At 39.5% G+C, this 19708-nt stretch overlaps 1 protein-coding gene across 1 annotated transcript; it reads right to left on the bottom strand.

Annotated features, from left to right (window-relative positions):
• Positions 1–1357: 1357 nt before the first annotated feature.
• On the bottom strand, positions 1358–18885 carry LOC146572747 (uncharacterized). Its single transcript, XM_085277119.1, has 17 exons — positions 18659–18885; positions 15944–16069; positions 15605–15727; positions 14756–15130; positions 13876–14244; positions 13564–13686; positions 13325–13441; positions 13029–13151; positions 12781–12909; positions 12498–12669; positions 12127–12354; positions 11893–12011; positions 11648–11787; positions 3178–3319; positions 2952–3089; positions 2239–2361; positions 1358–2101 (listed from the first exon to the last, which is right to left on the bottom strand). Exons 1-17 carry the CDS (start codon positions 18738–18740, stop codon positions 1968–1970), a joined length of 2763 nt encoding a protein of 920 aa, XP_085133245.1. The 5' UTR covers positions 18741–18885; the 3' UTR covers positions 1358–1967.
• Between the last annotated feature and the right edge of the window lie 823 nt (positions 18886–19708).

The raw sequence follows: 19708 nt of genomic DNA, 5'->3' as shown, positions 1-19708 counted from the left end.
AACACAGACGACGCGACACAGACTACATGAAACACAGAGACTAAATACACAAGAGGGATGATCAGGGGAAGTGGCCACACATGGGAACACAGCTGACACAGATAAACATAACAAGACATGGCAGGAGTAAACAACACTGACGGGAGACTGTCAAAGTAAAACAGGAAGTACACAGAGGTGCAAACAGGAGGAGAGAGAGAGCACGGGCATAGTGGGCTGGGGAAACATGGAATGAAACACAAGGAGGGGAGATGAGGACTCACAGATACATAGAGGGGCACACAGGGGATAAAAGTCACAAGGGGAAGTCAAATAAGGAACAACATAACAGGACAACTCAGGAAACATGACCTAAATAAGGAACGAAATACAAAAATACAAGAAACTAAGAATACTGGGCCCACATGGCCCAGGACCATGACACGTTTGGACTCTTATGGGACTTGATCTTCATGGCTGAGGCTAGTGCATTTTAGCTGTATTGTTTTAACTGCTTTTAATGTTTTTAACTTCATTTTTCTGCCTGGCCAGAGTATTTTAGTGCTTTATTTTTGTAAATAAATTATAGTTTTAACAACTTGAGTTTATATTTACTACTTCCCTTGGCTGCTCCACTGCTCTTCCCGTCAGAAGCGTTTCCCTTCTGTTTTAAACTTATCACCCGTTAATCCTCTATTACATTAACAGTACTCAAATGGTCTCCACAGCTACCAGATCATCCAATGAGGCACCAGTGGGATGTGGTGACATGGTAGATTTGCAGGATGGATGGGCAGCTGACAAATCTGCATCAACGGTGTGACACTGCCACGGTTTAGGTTAGAAATCCCAAACAGTGATATCCGCATGGAGCAAGATCTCAGAGGAATGCTTCCAGCATCTTGTTGACTTTATGCCATAAAGAATTGAAGCATTTCTGGAAGCAAAAGGGGTCCAAGCATGACATTAATGCCCATGATGAGTGTATGTAAACTACGCTACATGTGTGGTAGAAGAGGTAACTAGCTATGTGTCCATAAATTATAATGATTTTGCAAGCGGTACATCCGTGCATTGAAATTATAATCTGAAAATACTCTATGCAGTATATCCAACACCACACAGCCACAGAGAGGAGCCAGTGTCCAAAATCCAAAGCAGAAAAAGTGCAGAAATAATGAAACTGTTCTGAAGTCCCAAAGTCACCACACATCAGCAGAAGAACAAGTTACAGTACTCATGTATTACAACCTTGTGATTCCTGAATTCTACAATCAGCAGTTGTAAGTGCTCATACTGGAAGTGTAACAGGTAAGCCGCAGCAGCAAGGTTTTTATTCTGTAAAGTAGTGGAGAGTGACTGGGCCTCAGCTCCATCGAACCTCAGACAAATAAGAGCTTCTGAGAAGTCTGGAAACACCCTGCGTACACAGCTGGCTGGCTTTCCAACCTAAACAGTCAGAAACATGTGATGTACACACACCTCAGGAATCACAGCAGGTCCAGAGACTGTTGTCACAAAACATCATCAAAGTGAGGCAGAGGTGAAACATCAGCTCTGTTCATATCCAGAGGATATACGGAAGGTCAGGCAGCAGCTTAAGACTGTGTTAAAACACAGCTCAGTTGGCCTTCAGTGTTTATTTCCTTAAAGGTGTGAAACAATACTGAGTAAAGCACAGACTTCAGGTTATATAAGGAATTATTTACAGTTTGTCCAAGAATTAGAAAATACAGGTAACTGATTTAAAGGAAGCTAATGTTTTAATAGTGAAACTTATGATGGCAATATTTGACCTTAAGACCCATGTTTGACATTTCAAACATTTTCTGTAACTCAGTGAGTGTTACATGGTTATGTTTATTCCAAGATTTGGTCATTTGTCCTCCTGTTGGCATCCATAAGTGGATACGACAAAACAGACAATTGGTGGCAGTATAGTAAAATGTAGTATTAATATTGGTCATCAATACCAATGCATTAACTTTTTATATATAACTTTTTATACAGGTCTTGGTGGCAGGTTCAATCTCATAGCCCTCTTCACAATCACACTTGTAGCTGCCTGGCAGGTTGATGCAAATCTGAATGCAAGTGTCCGGCTCAGTGCATTCATCAATGTCTGCAAACAAACAAATAGAAGAAAGAACTTGGCATCTTTGGATTCTTAAAAAAAGTAGTTTCTAATAAACTTTCTTAAATCACGTTTATGACCCATGGCCTGCTTGTTAGGGTGCAGAAATGTGTCTGTTAGCTCACCTTCACAGGTTTTGTTGTCTGCTTTTAACCTGTATCCAGCAGGGCATGAGCAGTTGTATCCAATCTTTAGATCGTTGCAGTGGTGAGAGCATCCGCCATTTCCGGTCAAACACTTGTTGTTGTCTGCAGAGACAAAGAAATATTTTAAATAATATTCATGAACAAAAGATGATTAGCCAACTGAAAACTCACATGCAGAAGCTTTGCTAATGTGTTTCTGAACATAACAATCAATGATCAGTAATATTCAGATAGGTGACACATAAAAAACACTTATTTAATCTAACACCGCATCTTTAGTAAGTCTGCTCTTTAGCAATGAATATGGCCCCCACTTCTTGTATGGTGCCTGACAACATCGGGACATGCTATTAACGACTGATGTCATCGGGTATCTCCTCACAGATCTGGACCAGGGCATCACTCAGCTCCTGGTCAGTCAGAGGTGCAGTATGGCTGTGTTGGATGAACTGAATCATAATATCTCCAGAGCTGTTCTTTAGGATTAGGCTGCACAGCAGAGGTAGTTGTGTGTTTGTTGGTGGTTGTAGTTGTGGTGGTCGGGTCTGGCTGCCTGGGTGCAGCAGGATTTGTGGGACCTTGTGGTGGGAGTGGAGCAGCAGTTTTATCTTTAAGGGGAGGTGCAGCTGGCTGAATTTCAAGATTTGATTTTAATTCCATCTTTTTTAGTAACAAGAGGTGCAGATGTTTACCTGCCACGCATTTCTTCATGTCAGGTCTCAGGACCATGCCATCAGGACAGGCACAGGTGTATCTGGGAGACTGTGGGTCGTTCTGAGGGGCAGGTAGGCACAGGAACTCACAACCTCCATTCGTGCACCAGTTTGCACCTAAAATAAAACAGGGAAGGCATAAGAAAAAAATATTCTATTTTCACAGATTCTTTTTAATATCTCGAATGTACAAATGTTTCCTTACTGGCTGGCTGCTTGAGGTTGTGGTGCAGTACGATGTCTTTTAGCTGGCCCAGGTTCTTTGCCAGCTCAGTGATGTCGCTTCCTGTCAAGCGGTTGGCACTAAACACAGCAGCTTTCCTCATATCTGTCCAAAATACTTTCTCCTGTTTTAGAAAGAAATACAACTTGAGTTAAACTGATTAACTATAGACAATCATTCTTTACAATACAATTATTATAGTTCTACAACTGTTTATACACTCTAAAAAGTAATTCATCAGGCCTTTTACCACCACTTGATTAAATCCATGGCTGCAACATAAAAATTCTAATTTATTGATTAAGATAGACCTTCTAAGTTGCAAACTTTATTTTTTTGGGTTGTGTTGAATTAATAATGTTGGTAATTACATTAAATTAATTTTATATGTAATTTGAAATTAAATCCCAATGTTAGTGGGTTCAAAATAAAATTCAAGTTGTAATTACTTAAAGAAATTTAATACATAACTTATTTTTTTCCACTGTAACTTCTGATTTCAAATTCCCTCCCCTACTGACTTAACTAGCCCGGGCAAATTCACACATGTTGCGTTGCATGGTGCAAGCTTTTGTAAAAAACATTTCAAGGTAAGTAACATTTCATTTACAAATAACAGTTCTACCAAAGCAAAGCATTTGTGCTAGTCACCTGTAGTGGATTTGTGTATGATGTGATGCTCATACAGATAAGGAAATACTTTGCACTACCACATGTAGCTAATGCTAGCCATTCTAAACTTTAGCACAGCAGAGGATAAGACTTATAAAGTTTCATTTGACAAAAGTCTTCAGCTAGAGAGTGCAACTGTGGCTAGGAAAAGCATGATTAAAGTTTTGCTACACAGTGCAATCTAATTTCGATCATAGGCTGATTTTGTTTTTCTTTTTACCAAAATTAGAAGCCTTTAAACTGTGAATAGTTCTTTCAGAGGGATAACCTAGAGGCTTCTTTTTTCCATCTGGCTCACCTATTTTATATCTTTATAAAACTTGCATGACCCATACGTAATATTACATTGATTTTGGTTAGTATTGTGATACAGCTTAAAGTAAGTATTGTTCTTGATCTTAAGAGCTGTAGCTATCTTTGTTTTGTTTGTTTTGTTTTTTGTTTTTTTAAATCAGACTGTGTGAAATATTGTTAATGTCATTCCAATAGCATTATTCTGGCATGGGCTATGTGAATCTACTTAACATTAAGACTTTATGTAAGCAGTTAGTATAGTGTGATAATCTAGGGTCATTAGTGCTTTGTTAAGTTGGGACACATTTTTTACAAAATGGGCTGGGAGTGAACAATGTGCAAATTCGAAACCTCTACAAAAACAGGGTTGCTAAAGCATTAGAGATTACACCACGGTTATGGTGGGGAAGTCTCCCTTGTCTTCACCAAGATTGTTTTTGTTCCCTCAAAACTTGGGGTAGCCTTAGATCACATCTATCCTCTTTAAATAATGTATTAGAGCATTCATTAATGCAGTATAGCTAATAGTCTGCAAGGTTTAATTCTTCTCTTTCTGTGGTCTACAGATAAAGGAGGAGTTCAAGAGAATAACCACTGTAAGCCTTGAATAGCTACACTTGACCATTGCACCCCAAAACTGATGGATGTCATTTTATCAAGGGGAGGAGCTAAGGGAGTGAGAATCAGGCAGATCAAGGACATGCTTCTTGAGGTAGGACAACTATTTAGACTTTGGGTAGCTTTGAAATGCACTTTGTTGGCAGTCACCCATGTATTTTATACTCATACTTTATTTTTTCTTAAATAGCACAATACAATTGAAACACGCAGAGAAGTAGCCATCTGCTGCCTTATCACTTTCCTTAGAGAGAAGGAAGAGGACCTTTTCATGGAGTTCGGTTTAAGTAATTCAGCATTGTGTGTGTGTATGTGTGTGTGTGTGTGTGTGTTCCATTGATCATCTGAATTCATTAAGTTTCAGTAAGTATAAAAGTCTAATCTATAATTCACTAACCTATTAATTCCTTAACTTAAGGTTGGCCTTAAGTTAACACCGAAGAACTTAAGGCCAACCTTGAAAGGCAGGTGATGAAAACTGCCATCATCAGTGACCGGTACACCCCTGGATCTAACCATAAGACTGCAACCATTGTGGTGGAGGAAACAAAAATCATGGAGGGCCAGAATTTCCCAAGGCGCTGTGTTTTGCTCATGGGCATAATATATGCTCTCAATCTGAGCTAATGCAAGGATCTGAAATATACTTTTGAAGTTGTTCAGAAGCTGTTCCTTGACCTTGATGGAACTATCATTATGTTAAAGATGTTGACTCTGTTTCAAAAATTGTTAACTGTTTTGAATCCTGTATGTGTAACATTGATCTTAAAGGTGTTTGCTGCATTGTGTCATAGAAAGATGCAAGATCTTGTAAAGTTTGGTAGGCATTGAAAGTTAACATTTACTGAACACTTGCATGGAAGTATTACTGTAACAAAATGTTTTCTAAGTTTTTTTTAACCAATTGAACACATTTGTTTCTGTGGTGTTAAATACATAAAGGCATATACTATAACTTGGCTGAGATGGTATAAATCTAAATTTCTGGTTTATTTTCACTTTTTAAATACAAAGTGTTGAAATGCCTACAGTTAAAAAATAAAGTTTTTTGATAAAAAAAAATGTTGAATGAATTCCTTTCTTAAAAGCTATTACAATAAAAAATAAGAGAAAGCTAAAATGATGTTAATAATGATGAAAATCAGCAACTTAATATTTTAAATAATGAACTTTAAAAAATTGTTTTTGTAATTGCTGTAATTAATTACATAACACTTAAAAATCATTTTAAATAATGTGGAAAAAGTAATTGGAGGAAGATAATTTTTATGAGTAAACAACTTAAAAATATGTTTTTAAGCTACCAAATATTACATAAATGGTAATTAAAATCACCTTTGATTATGGAGGAAAAGTTAATTCCCCTAACTCAATATAGTTTGTTGGTTCAATCTAATTTCAACATAAGTTATCGTAACTCAAAAAGAGTAATGGAAACTGTTGCGTTAATTTTTTTTGTTGAGCTTAAACAATAGTTTTTAGAGTGTAACTTGCATAGTTCATATTTCATATTTCTGTATAGTTTTCATATTTATATCCTGTACATAGCTTGTACACTCACTACAGCCTCTACATACTTATAGTTATAGCATATTCATAACCAGTGTTGATCAAGTTACTTGAAAAAAGTAATCAGTAACTAATTACTGATTACTTCCCCAAAAAAGTAATCCCGTTACTTTACTGACTACTTATTTTCAAAAGTAATTAATTACTTAGTTACTTAGTTACTCTTTAAAAACACGATTTACAACCTGAAGAGGTGATAAAGCGATAGATCTTTCAGCCCAATTCTACTTTTACTGCATAATCCATCATACAAAATGTAATCAAATGGAAAAGTCTCTTTTTAAAACTTGTTTTATTAGTTTTAATCTTTAAACTTTATGCATCAAGCAAAAATTGAATTATATGTGTGGCACACCCAAAATGCATGGCCACTTTTGTGTTAATCATTTAATTTAATTTATTTAATTTGTTTATCAGTTATTTTCTGTGGCTATTAATATCCAAAATGACTTTGACAACATGACCAACCTAACCAGTGCATTATTTTGTCACATAAACTGTATAGAAGGTACAAAGAAATGGAGCAACACCCCAGGCGGAACTATTATTCCAAGACAGGTGCAACCCGGTTGCTTTAGGGGGATGGACTTCCGCCCACGAGTCAGATGCAATCTGAGAGGCAAACCGAGTGCACTGTCTTCATTGCTCCTGAACTTTACCTGTGTTTGCAGGTTGGTACCTGGTAAAGAAATACTACCACTGTTTGTACATAACAGTGTTTTATCTCCATGTTAACTTGTGAAGAAGTCACACCGTTGTTAAATCTTATCGTAAATACTTTAAAGTATTCATTACAGTTTTTGCCTGTTGCTTGAACACTATAAACCCATGCTCAGACTAAAGTAACACAACGTGAAGCTTTTGTTACCATACCTCAAACACATGTACCCATACCTTAAACAAAAGCGCTGCTTTGCACCCCAGTACCAATTATGCAACACTCCTACTCCTTTATGCAACACACATGGTCCTGCATGCTACACTCTATTTCATACATAAGACACTTCGCTCACAAAATGAAATCTCAGGGTGCCATTCGGAAAACACATGTATCCAAAATACAAAACACATCGGATAATTGCAACCACTCAAATACACACCTGAAGGCACGTACTTGCAAAACCGAACACCAATTAGCCAACTACAAAAAGCCCTCAGCGTAGCCATTTCAAGAACTTTGCAAGCATGGATGGAGGGAGAGCAAGAGGAAGAGGAAGAGGTAGAGGAGGAGGAGGAAGAGGAGGAGAAGGCCGAAGAGGCCATGAACGGACCCATATTTCTGATGAAATAAGAGCAACTTTGGTGGACCATGTCATCAACCATGGCCTGACTATGAGGGAAGCTGGGCAGAGAGTCCACCCACATCTAAGCCGCTTCACAGTGGCATCTGTAATACGAACATTCCGACTAGAAAACAGGTCTGTCTTCACCTCCATACCTTCTGCTCTACTCAGATGGTTTCATAGCACTGTTCTACAGTATATCACATTACCATATCAAGTGTACGGGGTGCTAATGCTCCTTTTGCAGCCAAAGTGGCTGATTCCTTATATTGAAGTACAGTGTTGTACAGTGGATGACACAGTACATACAGTAAAGTACTGTAAGAAAAATAAGCAAACCGATGACAATATGTGGTTGTATTCCTCCAGAATGACCCGAAGACCTTCTGGGGGAGGACGGCAACGCCTGTTCACACAACAGCAGGAACTTGCCGTTGTGGACCTAGTGAGGGCAGACAATGCCATCCGTCTCCACCAGCTACGACGGAAAATACTTGCAGACAGGCGAGTGTTCAGCAACATAAACCATGTGAGCATCACCACCATCAGACGCATCTTGGGTAAACTCAGCATCACCATGAAGCAGCTCTACAGAGTCCCATTCGAGAGGAACAGTGACAGGGTTTCGACATGCAAGAGGATATTTTCCCCGGTGCCCAGCGGGAGAGGACACTGCTTGCGATGTTGATGAGGTCCTGTGGCCAGACCCCAACAGACGGCGGGATCCATGAGCCCACTTATGCACAATTGTCATGGTTTTTTGTGTTTACAGTATAGTGTTTTTTCTATTGCAGTATTATTGTGTTGTGGTTTTTTTTTTTTTTTGCTTTATCTGAATTCATGGTACTGCGATGTACACTATTGAGTAGGTCTATTTGCGTTTTTGGTTGTTTGGAAATGTGTCTCCTGTAAATGTGCCTTCTGAATACACAATGGAAATCAAGGACTGCAGTGTTTTATGTAAAGAAGACTAGTGTGTTCCCCCTGATCTGTAAGTGTTTGCATATGATGCAAGTATGTGTCATTTTGTCAACAGAGTTACATTTTGACAGAGGAATGTTAGGTTTTGACAGCAGAGTTTAGGTTTTGGGAGTGGAGTTTCATTTTGGCACAGATGTGTATGGTATATTTCCCAGTGTTGTGTCGTGTTTACTTGTGTTTAGAGTTTTGGCACAATGAGCGACGTTTTGCCAAATGTGTTCAAGCAACGGGCAAAAACTGTAATAAGAACATGCTTACCTTCACTGACGATAGGTAATACCTCAATAAAGGACAAACAATTTAATAATAAGTTCATCTCTAATACCTTTAAGCAAATAGTATTCTGCAACTACAATGTCAATGTCAGACATGACCTTGATAGCATATTGAAAGACAAGTCATTTTCTTTTTACTTAAAATACCCACTTGCGCCTAAAATGAAAGAAACACACTTCAGAATCATATCAGGCATTTATCCAGTTGGAGAATTCCTGCATAAAAGGTTTAATTTTGAGGCCGACTCTTGTGCTTTCTGTTCTTCCGATCCAGAAACACTAGAGCATCTATTTTTCACTTGTCAGTATGTTAATGCTTTCTGGTTTGAAATACACTGTTGGGTTTCACTCAGAATTTCCAATGTACCTGCCTTCACATCTAAGGATATTCTTTACTTTATGGACAATCTGGATTCTGAAATCTCAGATGTTGTCAATTTTGTAATAGTGCTATGTAAGTTTTTCATTCATTTATGTAAGTGGAAGAATGCCTCTCCTATGTTTACCGTCTTCTTGAATTACTTTTGTCAATACTTTAAGTCACTTAAGCTTATTTCAAATATGAACAAAAAAACTGCTGTACTATACTGTAAAATCAAAAAATACTTGCTCTTCTAATTTTCTTGCCTGTGTCAAAAGGTCTATGTTCCTTATTTCTTTACTCTAGAAACTTTTATTTTCTCCCTGTAAAGTTATGATGACTTGCTTCACCATCTTTATAATGTAAATTGTTACAATTCTGGTCTGTTTCCTTGACTTGTTTTGTATATGGAAATTTGTTTCAATAAAAAAAAAAAAAAAAAAAAAACTTGTGAAGAAGTAGAACAGTACCTGTAACACTTATGGGCACTGCCGCGCGGTCGACTCGCATCAGTGTGAGACAGCGGCGTCAGGCTGCGCAGGCCGCTAGCAGAAACGGCGCGGTAATGTTTTGTATTGTGGATCGTTAGCGCCCAGAGCATTGTCTTGTAGGAAGGTCATTCATATCGATTTATTTTCTTTTCATTATGAAGGTTGGTACTCCCGCACACTTTACTATTTTATATAAAGCTTATGATACAAAGATGTTTTATTGTTAAGTGTCATTGAGGTTTGAAAAGTATATAGCTGTTTAATATGAGTGTTAATGACATGTGAAGTAGAAAGAAGTTGTCCATGTTATGCAAAAGTGAATTTCATCCTCAGTGTGCTGTAAATGTGTGTCTAATTCTGCTCAATTTCAGTATTCAGAATCTGTACAGTCGTATATTGCTGTAAATTCATTGTAGATTACAGTGGCTTCCAACTGCTTAAGTAAGAGCAGGTGTGTACTTTTGTTTTGCTTAGACTGAGCGATCGCATGAAGTACATGTAAAATAGTGGAACGTGTAGAGTGTGAATTCATTTATTTTTCTACTTGTGACTTTGGGGAAATGGACAGATATGGACACTGGGACTGAAAAAGTCATGCACACGTGGATATTGTTAATGCTGTTCATGTTTATTGAAACTTGAATAAGAGATGCAATCTGAGAGGCAAACCGAGTGCACTGTCTTCATTGCTCCTGAACTTTACCTGTGTTTGCAGGGATTTCTTCTTTGTTATTGTGGCACCATTCCTGGGGCCCGTAACATATGCAACATTCTCTGACTTGAATAAATTAGTTTAACATTTAAACCTATTTTCTGCACATTCCAGCACATAAAATAAAATATTTTTTGTGTTTACACTCAGTCTTTCAAATAGATGCAAGTAAAACACAGCAGAAAATAAATAAAGTCAAAGACTCAGCGGTCCTGTTGCTCTATTTTCACCTGTAAAGCAGGAGTGGCATAGGCGGAGGTTTACCCTGGTGCAGGTGTGCCGCGGTCAGTTGAAGAATCCGCCGAGATTCTCTGTGAGTTTCCCATTACGTCGTTGCGCACTCAGTGCTTGCTTGGAAGTTTAGGGGTTTTTTTCGCTGTAAAAAGAAGTTTTCTTCCCACGCACAACGGACGCTAATGTTTTTGTCACTTTTTATGGAATCAAACTCAAAGTAAGGTCAGTACTTCCACGCTTTAAACGCTGCACGCTCATACTCTCTCCCACAATCGATATATGATCCACTGTTGATCTGCACACAGCTGTTGTCACTAACAGCGCACTCGCTTACGTCACTGTCGTGAGACATTCTCGCAAAAAAATCACGGTTTTAGTAACGCAGTAACGCAGCGTTCCTACGGGAAAGTAACGGTAATCTAATTACCGTTTTTGCAATAGTAATCCCTTACTTTACTCGTTACTTGAAAAAAGTAATCGGATTACAGTAACGCGTTACAAGTAACGCGTTACAGCCCATCTCTGTTCATAACATACCTTCATACTGTGTACATTGTAACATACCTATAATAGACCCATTTTTGTAACATATCTATATATCTTATTGCTAATATATATTTTGTAATATATCTATTGCTAAAGCACTTTATGGATGGATGCAAATGCAATTTTATTGCGTTTGACAAAAAAACTGAATTCAATTCTATTGTATTCTATTAACAATTAGTGCGGTGCTCAACAATTGAAGCTCTGGCTTTATATGTTAAACCATTTCAGATAAAAACCCTCCATGAACTTCGTTAGACTTGGACTGGCTGGTTTTAACCGTTTAAGAAAGCAACTAGTATTGTTAATAAATCAGGTAGATTTTTGGGTCCTGTCCTTTTCCTAACAATAACAACAATCCCTTTGACCTTACTGAGTCAAAGTTAATCTGGGAATACACTGCCTTCATCACTAACCTCAAAGACTGTCAGGGAGAGTGGGTGGAAGAGTTTTTCCTCATTAATAATGAGACTGTGTCGGGCCCCTCCATTCACATCGATGCTGGAGAGAGAGTGCAGCTTGGCGTCCACCCAGTATAGACGTTGGTTGACCATGTCTGGTAAGAAAATGAAACACACAAATAATAGTTTTGACTACGATATTTTCATTACACAGTAAATAAAAATCACTGCTAAAAATGCATTCAGGAAGCTGTGCTTACCCAGGGTGATGCCATTCGGCCACACAATGTTGTCTTTTACTAAAGTAGTGCGATCTGCACCGTTCAGCCCACTCTTCTCAATCTTAGCTTCTTCACCCCAGTCTGTCCAGTACATCAAACTAAAGAGGACACAGTAAAGAAATCATGAGGCTAAAGACAAAACGCACCAGTTCATGTCAAACTGACACTAATCTAAGGAAACGTACTCGCTGTGATGTCTGTTTAAACACTTACTTGTTTACTGGATCGACTGTGATGGCTCGTGGCTTGTCCAGGTCCGTTGCGATCAGGGTCTTCCTCATACCGCCATCCGTTGTTGCTACAGAAATAGTCTTCGAAACTCTGTCAGTCCAGTAGATGTTGCCATGGATCCAGTCCACCGCAATGCCCTCTGGGGCCTCTATCCCACTTTCAACCACCACATTGTGGTGAGAGGAATTGCCAGCCACATCTATCATAGAGCTGTTTGGAGGAAGGCAAGAGTGGAGAGATTAATTTCATCTTCATCATGGTTCTTGAATGAGAGCCACTCCATACTATGCAAAATGAAGCAAGAAACTCATAAAGAAATGTAAAAAAGAAAGGACACAGATAAAGATTCTTACCTGTAGATTTTCTTCAGAGACAGGTCAGACCAGAAGATCATCTTGTTTGGCATATCCATGTCGAGAGCCACTGCGTTCTTCAGCTGTGGGATCACACGCACGTACTCGCTGCGGTCCACTGTCAGCTTCCTCACCTCGTGTTTGATGGTGAAGTACAAGGTGGGCACTGAGCCTGGTGGAGGCAGAGGAGGACAGTTCGGTTAAACTTGCTTGTCTTGTCTGAAGGTTGCGTCACAGGATCAAGCGTTAAGTGGGTTTAAGTGGGCTTTCTTTCTAATATTACCTGATTCAGCCTTGCAAGTTTTGGTCGCAGGGTCAATCATATAGCCCTCTTCACAATCACACTTGTAGCTGCCTGGCAAGTTGATGCAGATCTGAGTGCAAGTGTCTGGCTCAGCACATTCGTCAATGTCTGCAGAATTGAAGAAGTTGGCTCATTTGTTTGTTTCTATTGTGCACATTGTTAAATGACATGTTTACGATCTGTCTGGTTCTTAAGAGGCAGAATTTTAAATGTCTCCGTCCGCTCACCTTCACAGGTTTTGTTGTCCGCCTTCAGCCTGTATCCAGCAGGGCAGGAGCAGTTGTAGCCAATCTTCAGATCGTTGCAGTAGTGAGAGCAGCCGCCATTTCCGGTCAGACACTCATTGTTGTCTGCAGAGACAAACAGGCAAAAAGCTTTCAAATAATATTCACGACAACCAAATCCTTAGCTGACCGGGAATTTACTCATTCAAACCACAAGCTATGTAGGTCAAGTCAGGTATTCTAGTCATATTTCCCTACAGGCTGGCAGCCATGAATGTGTACAAGATGACTTCACTTACCACACTCTTTCGCTGGTTCATCAGACCCGTCCTTGCAGTCGTTCTGCTTGTTGCACACTTTCTCCGTGTCGATGCACTCCCCACTGCGACACTGGAACTTGTTTGGGCCTTCACATACTGTGGAAGAGACCAGGGGAGTATGAATGAGACCGCAATGTAATCATGTGGGACTTTCTTTCTTTTCAAGAAAGAAGCTTTTGATTACAGTTTGTGGGTGAAACTGAATGAAATCTTTTTACCTGTATCACATTCAATCTCATCAGTGAGGTCCCCGCAGTCAGCACGTCCATTACATTGGAGGCTTTTGTTAATGCAGGTGCCGTCCTTACACTGGAACTCATCTGAGCGGCAAGTGGAATGAGCTGGAAGAGAAGGAAGAAGGTAAATGAACGAAAACACAAAAAGAGAGATGGAGAGAGAGAGTAATGGAATAGAGATTAGAATAAGAAGAAACATAATACCGGTACCTCCAGAAAATATTTACTGTCAGTCTCCATTAAAAATGTAATGTGCAGGTTGGCTTTAACAATAAGAAATTTTTAAAAACTCACTGCAATTAGCCTCGTCCGAATGATCGAGGCAGTCGAACCCTCCGTCACACTTCCAGTTGCCAGGGATACAGTCCCCATTCGCACACTGGAACTCGTCAGGTCTGCACGTCTTCTCTGGTTTCCTTCCTTCACAGTTCTGGGGCCACTCGTCAGACCCATCGTCGCAGTTAATGTCTCCATTGCAGCGCCACACCGCAGGCACACACATTGAGCTGTTACACTGGAAGAAGTGAGGGTTACAGTTGGTTTTGGAACAGGAAGCCTCATCTGAGCCATCTAAGCAGTCGTTGTCGATGTCACAAACAAAGCTCTTGGGTATGCACTGGCCATTGGCACAACGAAACTCATGATCTTCACACGGCTCGGCCGCTGTAATGTGATAAGAGAGGGAAATAGGAGTTAATATGGGTATAAAGGTGGAAAACACATCAACAATAAAACTTTTAAAATACATTTTTTAACTTATATTAACAAATTTTTTCCTACTGTAATCTACAGGTAAAAAGCACACAATCCCAGTCAAGTCTAGTTTTTCGCATCAGTTACTAAGCTTTCTTTCTGGTAATTATATTGCAATGCACTGCTGTTATAGTCAGCTTTTCGACCACAGTGCCATTTCTCTGCGACACAATGGTTCACATAGTTATGAACTGCTAAACCATTTCCCAACATGTTGTAGCTTTCATTAGTACCAAAGCAGCTGAAGCGGATAAAACAGCCCCTCTGCTACTTAACTGACCAGATCAATTTCCCAGAAGTTTAAATGACTTGATGCTGATCTCTGATTAAAAAGAAGAAATGATCGTTTTTTGTCTCAAAATGCAGGTAACAAGGTGCTCAAAGATACAGTGGGAATTGTATAAAAAGTAAAAAAGCTCACTGCAGTTAGTCTCATCTGAACCATCCTGGCAGTCAAACATTCCATCACACTTCCAGTTGTCTTTGATACAACTCCCATTCACACACTGGAACTCATGAGTTTGGCAGTGTGTTTTCTTCTCTGGTTCCCTTCCCTCACAGTTCTGGGGCCACTCGTCAGACCCATCGGGGCAGTCAATGTCTCCATCGCAGCGCCACACCGCCGGCACGCACACTGAGTTGTTGCACTGGAAGGAGTGAGGGCTACAGGTGGTGTTGGAACAGGAAACCTCATCTGAGCCATCTGAGCAGGTTTCGTTGCTGTCGCAAACAAAGCTCTTGGATATGCACTGGCCATTGGCACAACGAAACTCATGATCGTCACAATATTTGGCCGCTGTGGTAAAACAAGAGGGGAGGATAGGAGTTAGAAATCGATCAATTATGATATCAATAACAACACCTTGAGTCATTGCAATGGAAGGAGTGAGGGTTATAGTTGGGTTTGGGACAGGAAGCCTCGTCTGAGCCATCTGAGCAATCGTTGTCACTGTCACAAACAAAGATTTTAGGTATGCACCGGTCACTATCGCGACGAAACTCATGATCTCCACACAATAACAACACTTATATATTTATATGTATTAACTAGACTTCAGGATTATAAATACACTACTAGTATTAGCTTCTTTTTTTTTAAAGATTACTTGACTTTAAGTCTGTTCTTCAAATCCCTTTTGAGATATTATTATTATACATTGAACAAAATTCATTCTTGCCAAAAACACTTTCAGTTAGTCGTGTCTTGTTTGTGGATGCTTTAGCATGAACTTTGAGGTGTAGAAAAACTCGGCTCTGGTAGAAAACTTACTGCAGTTTTTCTCATCAGCGCCGTTAGTACAGTCGGCTTTGCCGTCACATTGCCAGTCTTTTGATATGCACTGGCTCGTGGGATCGCCACAGTTGAACTGCGAATCCCGACAGATTTTGACTCCTGAGGAGAGAAACATGAAGCGTGACTCATTTCACGTGACCACAGAGAGACACAGCTTTTTGCTATTATGTCGTAAAGCTTAACAATCATTTGACTTTGTTAATGTGTTTCTGGTTCACTGTGGTGACAGTCTGATCATTTCCTTCATCATGCACATCATCCAAAACTAAATATTTTTAGTTTTGTGTAAGGTGTAGCTGATATGTGATAACATACCGCAGCTAGCGGGCAGCTCATCAGTTCCATCACCACAATCATCACTTCCATCACAAATCCACCTGCGGGTGATGCACCTCCCATTTCCGCACTTAAACTGATTGGCGTTGCATATGTAGGCTGCATCTGTGAAAGACAAAAATCACAACTGGAGTCCAGTGTGCCGTGGGAGTCCATTCATACCTTGCTGGGCATTTGTAGTAACGTGTCGGACATGTGCAGAAGAGGCATAGCGGATATACTGGACAAAGGATGTTGAAAGTACAGCTGCCAAGCAGGAGGAAAAGAGGAAGACCACAGAGAATATTCATGGAAGTAGTAAAGGAAGATGTGCAGAGGGTTGGTGTGATAGAGGAGGTAGGATAAGGTGAAGGCTGATGATCTGCTGGGGGGGGGGCTGATAAAAGAAGCAGCCGAAAGAAGAAGACAACAGTGTGTGGGGTTATGAAGCTAAACTGTGCCAAATATAACCGTTCACCATAAAACTATTTGACACTATAAGCCAAGCAAAGTGTTTCTGACTAACAAACAAACATCTGTCCTAGAGGGAAAGTTTTTTTTTCTTTTTTGCATGTAAACAGATGTACTCTTGGTTTTATCACACTCAGAGGAGGAGCCAGACATTTGAAACACCCGGGGCTTAGCCCTAAAGGGTAGTATGCATGTGGGATTTTTTTTTTTTTTTTTTGAGGGGGGGGGGGGGGTGTAGAAATGACTGAAAGATTAATAGGCTCTGTTTTGAGTTTTGTTCAAAAAAGGATGACTTCATATAGGGAAATATATATATCACACATGCAGGACACCTTAAACTAGTTTTTTAATTAAGCAGCAAGACAGAACGAAGTCGGGGCTGTATCAAGACACAGGGACTAAACCCCAATTCAACCAGACCCAGAACTGATCCAGAATTAAAACAGGACTACAACAGTTCAAAAGCAGGACTACTGAGGACTTAACCAAGACATAACCACAATCAGAACTAGATGATAGTAGCACTAAAAATCATCATAGACCTGCACTACACTTATTTATTTAATTCTACCAAAGTACAATATTTAGATTGAGAAAAGTTTATATAATTATTTAGCCTTGTTGTGCAAACAAGCCTGCAGAACTTAATAAATATAGAATTTGAAAAATAGCAAACCTAAAAAGAAACACTAGGTACGAGATACATGAGTACCTATGATACAGTGATACTTTTAGTAAGCAACCATTTGACTAACATGTGTGTCTCACCTGCTCTTGTTCATCTCTGTTCTGTCCTCATTCTCCATCTCAATCTCTGCTCCTCTCTCTCTGTTCCTCTCTCTCTCTCTCTCTCTTTGTGCTGACAATCATCAAATATACAGTTGAAACCAGATATTTACAAACTCTTCAGATCAAAACACAAACACTTTTTTAATTGTAACATCAAATCAGACTAAATGTTTATTTTTTTAGATTGATAAATATAAAAACATATTCGTTAACTTTCTATCTGTATTTCTTAATTGCAAATGTATTCAAACTGAGCCACACTTATGGAGCTCCACAGTTCTGTTCCTGGTGTTTTGGTTGACATCTCTTGATGTTCCCATGTCACAGAAACAGGCTCTGTGTTTTGCCTTATATGCATCCACAGCTGTGCCACCAATTTACTCACATGGACTCTACTAACCTATCAGAAGCTTCTTCAGCTCAGAATGGAATCCTCTGGAGTTTTCTTATTAATTAACAATAAACTTAGTGTATATGTACTCCTAAATTTAATGAAAGTGATAAAAAACAGAAAGCTCTGTCTCTCTTTATTCTGACATTTAACTAATTCAAAAGATATTTCAATATTTATCTAAAACAAAAGTTTACTCTAAATTGATGTTGTACAGTAAAAATGTTTTATGTTTTCTCCCTAAAGTGTAAATATCTGGTTACAAATGTGAATATCCTGCTGTGTACTGAAATCCCTCTTGTTTTGCATAGAAATATACTGAACAACATACAAAGCACAATATATAAAATAACATTTACCTGAGTTTTTTCTTTGAAAGAACCCTCTAATGTCCATTCTTATATTTCAGTACATAACTGAAACCGAATTAGTCGGGGAGGGTAAGAACTGAAAATATGAAATAAACACACGTAAGCTAAGACTCTCTAAAAAATAGCATTTGTTCGGCTTTTCATTTCGCCATTTGTTGATTCACTTGAAGAGCAAGTAAAATAATATTGGTCAAGTGATCAGTTTCATATCAATCTTTCGTGATGCACCGTCATATTTACATTATTTGTACGGTACGAATGATTTGCTTTGGTACCTGCTCAAACTTAAGCTCTCCTTAGTATGGCTGGCTCCGTCTCTCCAACAGCGCACTCACGGGCAGCAGCTCCCCCCGCCCCCTCGCTCAGTCGCTTAGTGCCTGAGCTTGGATCATACCAATATCAGGGGGGGATTCACGCACAGTCGTAAATTCCCACAGTGTGCACTATGTGCTTCGAATATTGTGTGTACTTTTTGTTTTATACAGTTGTCAGCCAGGCATCTAACTATGAAAAAATTACACTCCAAAATACCCCGGGCTTCTGAAAAAACAACCCGGGCTTAAGCCCAGTAAGCCACCCCCACGCTCCGCCCCTGATCACACTTCTCCTTTCTTCATAAGTTTTAATGAAGCACATCAAATCTATTACAACACAGGAGGAAAGAAAGAGTTGGTGAAAAGTTCAATTTCTTACCAGTTTCAGACGAACAATGAACAAGTGTCAAAAGACACCAGCAAGCAGACAGTCCTACGAGTCCCTTCCAAATCTTAGACATGTCGTCTTTTATCTTCTTTTTCTTTGACAAGAATAAAAAGATGACTGTGAGCAAAACTATATAGAGAGCCTCAGTCACATGAGTGTTGCACCAATCCCAGCTGGGGTGTTTGAAATTGGGAGCAAGCAGCGCTGAGCCCACTCAATGTGCTTATCTTCGTCCCAACCAGTGGGTTTTCCTCTCTCTCTCTCTCTCTTTCTGTGTAAACTGACAAATACCAATGAATATACCTGTATGTTTTATAATGTTGTGCACAGATTTTAAAGGCGTTTTTGGAAACAGGTTTTTTTTATTGGCAAGAAGAGTTATTGCTGTAACACAGGCTAATAGGCAAAATATAAAAGAATGTTTTTCTACATTAGCAACAACACCCCCGAGATTAAAAATCACTTTTTCTTTTTTAATCAGAGGTAAACATTCACTCTTTCAGAGTATCCGCTCAGGTGATGATATGGACGATCACATTATTCAGGCAGTACTATGGAGACAGGGTATCTTCTCCGGGAGGTGTTGGAAGGTGGCTGGGGCACTAAGTAAGCCAAAAGGAAATGTGTCAAATTGGTAAACACCATGTGGAGTGCTGAAAGAGGTCTTTGTCATTAACTTTGAAGATAAGGGAATCTACCAGTAGTCATTTGTTAAATCCAGTGTCATTAAAAAACACGGAGTGGACAACAAGTACAGGAGACTAGATGTGAGTGACACTGGCTTCAACATATACACACACGCTAGTTCACAATAATAACAACAGGGCAACACCAGGCACTCTGCGACTCTTCCGTTAGCTCCATCTCTACCATTGCGTTCAGTCCTTTCAGAGTCACCTTTTTCTCGTGTGAGTAAGATCGTACCATCTCACAGTCATTGTAACGTTGTATGAGATTTGTGTTTCCTAGCTAAGGAACAACACCCAATGACAAACCTACAACTTGGTATCATCTGGCCTCTGGACCAGCGAGAGATGGTCC

Source organism: Mchenga conophoros, linkage group LG6, assembly GCF_057382185.1.
Source record: "Mchenga conophoros isolate Kocher_MC1m ecotype Shallow Benthic linkage group LG6, M_conophoros_male_GT1.1, whole genome shotgun sequence".
Lineage (NCBI taxonomy): Eukaryota > Metazoa > Chordata > Actinopteri > Cichliformes > Cichlidae > Mchenga > Mchenga conophoros.
The sequence above is the reverse complement of the archived record's forward strand: the minus strand, read 5'-3'. Positions and strand labels throughout refer to the sequence as shown.

Bases quoted from the DNA above. Each gene is read 5' to 3' on its own strand.
- LOC146572747 (XM_085277119.1), bottom strand. From the start codon at position 18,740: ATGTCTAAGATTTGGAAGGGACTCGTAGGACTGTCTGCTTGCTGGTGT. The intron at 11,788-11,892 runs GTAAGCACAGCT...TTTTCTTACCAG, and splicing joins GCCGAATGGCATCACCCTGG to ACATGGTCAACCAACGTCTA. The intron at 3,090-3,177 runs GTAAGGAAACAT...GTTTTATTTTAG, and splicing joins CAACCTCAAGCAGCCAGCCA to GTGCAAACTGGTGCACGAAT.